Genomic DNA, 6,295 nt, shown 5'->3' on the forward strand with positions numbered 1-6,295 from the left:
GGGGGGGGGGAGGGGGGAGGGGCGGGGACTTGCTATGTTACCGGGCTGGGCTCGAACTCCTGGCCTCAAGCGATCCTCCCACTATGGTCTCCCAAAACGCTGAAATTATAGGTGTGAGCCACCACGCCCCCCTCATCGCTTACTTTATTTTATGAATTGCGTTAACCTCTCTACAAAAGCAATGTCATCCGTCTTTCCCTCCAGGGTGCAAGTCCCCTTCCTTCCCTGGTTCCGGAATTCCCCTCTCAGTGCGATCCCTCTTGGCAAAGCGCTGGCACCCGCGGCTCCTCGGTCCCGCTGCGCTGGCGGCCGCCCTGGCCTTCCCTGGGCTGCCATGAGGCACTACTGCCTTACGCGCAACATAAACACAGACACCGCATTGGACCGGGGCATGCTTTAATCGGGAGGGCTGGAGTAGAGGACTGCCCGCCGAGGGGTGTGGTCATGGTGGGCGGAGCCTTGGGGGCCAGTCTACTGGTGGGCGGGACCCAAGGGGAGCAGCCAGTAGGGAAGTTGGGCGAGTTCCAGAATCAGAGGGCGTGGCCGTGTCTGCGGGTGGGCGGGGACTCCGTGGGGTGGGCGGGGACTCCGTGGGGAGGGCGGTGGGCGGGGCTTACATGCCGGGCACCACCCCATTGGTCTCCAAGTCGGTGAGGTTGCCCCGCAGGTTCTGCTCCTCTTCGAAAGCCTTGAAAAGTGAGTTGAAGTTGCCGGCTCCAAAACCCTGGGGCGAGAAGGAGAAATGAGCCAGGGACCCAGAAAACCGAGTGTGCTAGCTGCCTGTCCCCTCGGGCCTGCCGGAGACAAGCGGTACCTGGTGGTTGTGGCGCTGGATGACTTCCAGGAAGAGCGTGGGCCGGTCCTGCACCGGTTTGGTGAAGATCTGCAGGAGGTAGCCTTTCTCGTCGTAGTCCACCAGGATTTTCAGCTCCTAGGCGGGAGACAGGGGTCTCTGCTAGGGGAGGCAGGTCTCTGTCCTGGCACGGTGAGATCCTTGGAAAGTCCTCAGGGGCTCCTGTACCCCAAAAGTCTGGAAATGACCTCTTTTTCTGGCAGTTCCAGCCACCTCCAAATATATCCCCAAACTGTCCTATTACCATTCCCCTACTACAGTTCCAGACTGCTGCCTGCTTCTAATCTTGTATCCTTACAATCCACCCTCCCCGCAGACATTATCGGGACCCCCCCTTTTTTTTTTTCAGACGGAGCCTTGCTCTGTTACCCAGGCTGGAGTGCAGTGGCGCAATCTCAGGTCACTGAAACCTCCACCTCCTTGGTTCAAGCGATTCGCCTGTCTCAGCCTCCCGAGTAGCTGGGACTACAGGCGCAGGCTACCATGGCCGGCTAATTTTTGTATTTTTTGTAAGACGGGGTTTCACCATATTGGTCAGGTTGGTCTCAAACTCCTGACCTCAGGTGATCCACCCACCTCGGCCTCCCAAAGTGTTGGGACTACAGGCGTGAGCCACCATGACCGGCTGAGGGGTCTTTTAAAAATCGGATCATGTCATTCCCCTGTTTAAAATCCTCCAGTGGAAATCGGAACCCTCATGTACTGCTGGTGGGACTGTAAAATGGTGCAACCACTTTGGAAAACAGTCTGGTAACTTCTCAGAAAGTTAAACATACAGTGTTGCTTCCTTAAAATACAGATTAAAAAAAAAAAAGGGTGGCCGGGCATGGTGGCTCATGCCTGTAATCACAGCACTTTGGGAGGCTGAGGCAGGTGGATCACCTGAGCTCAGTTTGAGACCAGTCTGGCCAACATGGGGAAACCCAGTCTCTACAAAAAAAAAAAAAAATACAAAAATTAGCCTGGGCAAGGTGGCTCACGCCTGTAATCCCAACACTATGGGAGGCTGAGGCGAGTGAATCACCCGAGGTCAGGAGTTCAAGACCAGCCTGGTCAACATGATGAAACCCTGTCTCTACTAAAAATACAAAAAAAATATTAGCTGGGCATGGTGGCACATGTCTGTGATCTCAGTTACTTAGGAGGTTGAGGCAGGAGAATCGCTTGAACCCGGGAGGTGGAGGTTACAGTGAGCCAAGATCACCCACTGTACTCCAGCCTGGGAAACAGAGCAAGACTCTGTCTCAAAAAAAAAAAAAAAAAAAAAAAAAAAAAATTAGCTGGGGGGGGGGGGGGGGCGCCTATAATCCCAGCTACTAGGGAGGCTGAGGCAGGAGAATTGCTTGAACCCAGGAGGCTGGAGATTACAGTGAGCCAAGATTGCGCCACTGCACCCCAGCCTGGGAAACAAAGCAAGACTCTGTCTCTACCGGGCGCGGTGGCTCAAGCCTGTAATCCCAGCACTTTGGGAGGCCGAGACGGGCGGATCACAAGGTCAGGAGATCGAGACCATCCTGGCTAACATGGTGAAACCCCGTCTCTACTAAAAGATACAAAAAACTAGCCGGGCGAGGTGGCGGGCGCCTGTAGTCCCAGCTACTCAGGAGGCTGAGGCAGGAGAATGGCGTAAATCCAGGAGGCGGAGCTTGCAGTGAGCTGAGATCCGGCCACTGCACTCCAGCCCAGGCGACAGAGCGAGACTCTGCCTCAAAAAAAAAAAAAAAGACTCTGTCTCTAAACAAACAAAAGGGAACAAGGAATTACCATGTGACCTAGCTACTTCTAGGTATATACCAAAGTGCATTGAAAACATGTCCATACAGAGCCTTGTTCACAGATGTTCACAGTAGCATTATGTATAACACCCCAAAAGTGGAAACAACCCAAATATCTATCGACGAGGAATACATAAACAATGTGTGGTCTATCTATACAATGGGATATTTTTCAGCCACAAAAAGGAACGAAGCACTGACACACACCCCAATGCAGATGAACCTTGAACACATGCTATGGGAAAGAAGCTGTTCACAACAGGCCTATTTTGTGATTCCTTTTTTTTTTTTTTTTCGAGACGGAATTTCGCTCTGTCGCCCAGGCTGCAGTGCAATGGCGTGATCTTGGCTCACTGCAACCTCTCCCTCCCTGGGTTCAAGCAATTTTCCTGCCTCAGGCTCCCCAGTAGCTGGGATTACAGGTGCCTGCTACCACTCCCGGCTCATTTTCGTATTTTTAGTAGAGACAGAGTTTCACCGTGTTGGCCAGGCTGGTCTTGAACTCCTGACCTCATGATCTGCCCGCCTCGGCCTCCCAAAGTGCTGGGATTACAGGCGTGAGCCATCACGCCCAACCTTTGTGATTTCTTTTAATGAAATGTCCAGAATAGGCAAATCTATAGAGACTGAAGGTAGATTAACGATGCCTAGGGCTAGGGTGGGAGAGGGGAAGGGAACAGAAGGGTTGGGAGGTGCTGGCTGAGAGGCTCAAGGTTTCTTCTGGGGTGACAAAAATGTTCTAAAATTGATTTTTTGCCCAGTCTGGAATGCAGTAGCCTGATCATGGCTCACTGCAGCTTTGACCTCCTGGCCTCAAGTGATTCTTTCACCCCAGCCTCCTGAGTAGCTGGGACTACAGGCACGAACCACCATGCCTAGCTAATTTTTTAAAACTGTTTTTTTGTAGAGACAGGGTCTCCCTATGTTGCTCAGGCTGGTCTTAAACTCCTAGCCTCAAGCAATCCTCTCACCTCAACCTCTGAAAATGCTGGGATTATAGATGTGAGCCACTGTGTCTGGCCTAACTGTTTTTGTTTTTCTTTTAGACAGGGTATCGCCCAGGCTGGAGTGCAATGGCCTGATCATGGCTCACTGTAGCCTTTACCTCCTGGGTTGAAGTGATTCTCCCACTTCAGCCTCCCCTGTAGCTGGGACCACAGACACAGATCACCACGCCCAGCTAATTTTTTTTTCTTTTTGTAGACACCTGGGTTTCACCATATTGACCAGGCTGGTCTCAAACTCCTGACCTCAAGTGATCCACCTGCCTTGGCCTCCCAAAGTGCTGGGATTACAGGCATGAATGACCACACCCAGTCCTATAGTGGATCTTTTTTTTTTTTTTCTTTGCGATGGAGTCTCGCTCTGTCACCCAGACTGGAGTGCAGTGGCATGATCTCAGTTCACTGTAACCTCCACCTCCCGGGTTCAAGCAACTCTCCTGCCTCAGCCTCCTGAGTAGCTGGGATTACAGGTGCGTGCCACCATGCCTGGCTAATTTTGTATTTTAGTAGAGACAGGATTTCACCATGTTGGTCAGGCTGGTCTTGAACTCCTGACCTCGTGATCCGCCCGCCTCAGCCTCCCAAAGTACTGGGATTACAAGCATGAACCGCCACACCCAGTCCTAAAATGGATTTTGATGATAGTTGCACAACATAGCAAATAGCTAAAAATCATAGAATTGTACACCTTAAAAATATGACATGTTACGTGACATGTCAATAACACTACTAAAACCAAACCAAAAAACCCTCCAGTGGTTTCTGGCCACAAAAGAACAAAATCCAGACTCCTGAATAACAGCTCACATGAGGAACTTGCTCTTGCTTACCTGTCTGACCTAAGTCACCACTCAAAACAACCTCATCCACTCTAGCCTGTTCTTTCTGTTCCTCAGACGCTCGGGGCTTGCTCCTACCTCGGCCCTTGCTGATGCCTCGGCCAGGAATGAATGTCCTTCTTCCCGCTGTTTACATGGTCAGCTCCCGCTCATGATCTAGACTTCACTCAAATGTCACCTTCTCAGAGAGGCCCTCCCTGACTACTCTCTGTAAAGTAGCCCCAGGCCGTCTGTTTGAACTTCCTGCACTGGCTATCTCTGACAGTGCTTTTATTGTTTATTTGTTTGTCATCTGTCTCCTTCCACATAGGCCCCAGAATAAATGTCCCTTGCCCGCAGGGACTTGGTCTGGGCTCCCCTCCAGGCTGAGACGATATTTCTGAAAAGATGGAGCACAGGGGTCGTACTCCCCATAAGGCTGCGGATCCTGCCTGGGCCTCACCTCCAGGACATCAATGTTCTCCTTCACCTTGATCTTGGCCGTCTTCAGCTTCTCCCGCAGTTGTTTGTAGTACGTGGAGGGAACAGATAAGAACTCCATGCCTCTCTCTCTCAAGTGGCGAATCTGTTTCGGAGCAAAGTTGAGGTCAGCCTTCGGCCTCCAAGTTCAACTCCCTTAGCCAGGTGGAGGTGCTGGGTCATCAGGAGGCGGGTCCCTGTCCTAGCTCCCCTCAACTGCCAGGATGCCGTGTGGCCTCTTCCCCTTTCTTCTGTCATGGGCCCCATTAGAACAACTGCTAGATTTATAGAACACTCACCATGTGCCTGCCTCGAGCACTTTTTTCTTTTTTGAGATGGAGTCTCTGTTGCCCAGGCTGGAGTGCAGTGGCATGATCTTAGCGCACTGCAACCTCTGCCTCCCGAGTTCAAGCGATTCTCCTGCCCTTGCCTCCCGAGTAGCTGGGATTACAGGTGCCCGCCATCACTCTCAGCTATGTGTTTTTAGTAGAGATGGGGTTTCACCATGTTGGCCAGGTGTGTCTCGAACTCCTGACCTCACGTGATCCACCCACCTCGGCCTCCCAAAGTGGTGGGATTATAGGTGTGAGCCACTGCGCCCAGCCTGAGCACTTTCTACATATTCCCTCATTATGTCCATGCAGCAATCTTTTGAGGCAGCTGGAGGACTATTCTCTCATTTCATAGCTGGGGAAACTGAGGCATCAAAAGATTAAGGATCTATTAGGCCAGGTGTGGTGGCTCATGCCTGTAAGCCCAGCATTTTCGGAAGCCGAGGCGGGCAGTTTACTTTGAGGTCAGGAGTTGGAGACCACCCTGACCAACATAGTAAAACCCTGTCTCTACTAAAAATACAAAAAAGAAGGCCGGACGTGCTGGCTCACGCCTGTAAACCCAGCACTTTGGGAGGCCAAGATGGGCAAATCATGAGGTTAGGAGACCGAGACCATCGGGCTAACACAGTGAAACCCCAACTCTACTAAAAATACAAAAAAAAAAAAAAAAAAAAAAAGTCCGGCGTGGTGGCGGGCGCCTGTAGTCCCAGCTACTCAGGAGGCTGAGGCAGGAGAATGGCGTGAACCCAGGAGGCAGAGCTTGCGGTGAGCCGAGATCGCGCCACTGCACTCCAGCCTGGGCGACAGAGTGAGACTCCGTCTCAAAAAATAAATCAATAAATAAAATAAAAAATACAAATACAAATACAAAAAAAAGTTATCCAGGCGTGGTGTCATGCACCTGTAGTCCCAGCTACTCAGGAGGCTGAGGGAGGAGAATTGCTTGAACCCAGAAGGAGGAGCTTGCAGTGAGCCAAAATCACGCCACTGCACTCCAGCCTGGAAGACAGAGCAAGATTCCATCTCAAAA

General features: G+C 51.5%; 1 protein-coding gene across 2 annotated transcripts in view; it reads right to left on the minus strand.

The window, feature by feature from the left end:
- Window positions 1–163: 163 nt before the first annotated feature.
- Window positions 164–6,295, minus strand: part of HPD (4-hydroxyphenylpyruvate dioxygenase) — a 20,206-nt gene continuing 14,074 nt past the window's right edge. The window contains exons 11-13 of one of the 2 annotated variants that reach the window (XM_017863988.1): window positions 4,914–5,036; window positions 815–931; window positions 164–724 (exon numbers count right to left, since the gene is read on the minus strand). In XM_017863988.1, coding sequence (XP_017719477.1) covers window positions 614–724; window positions 815–931; window positions 4,914–5,036 — 351 coding nt within the window. In that variant the 3' untranslated portion in view covers window positions 164–613. The remainder of the gene's footprint in view (window positions 725–814; window positions 932–4,913; window positions 5,037–6,295) is intronic. The other variant, XM_017863987.1, reaches the window with a different exon arrangement.

The sequence above is a fragment of the Rhinopithecus bieti genome, unplaced genomic scaffold (assembly GCF_001698545.2).
Source record: "Rhinopithecus bieti isolate Rb0 unplaced genomic scaffold, ASM169854v2 scaffold_74595, whole genome shotgun sequence".
Lineage (NCBI taxonomy): Eukaryota > Metazoa > Chordata > Mammalia > Primates > Cercopithecidae > Rhinopithecus > Rhinopithecus bieti.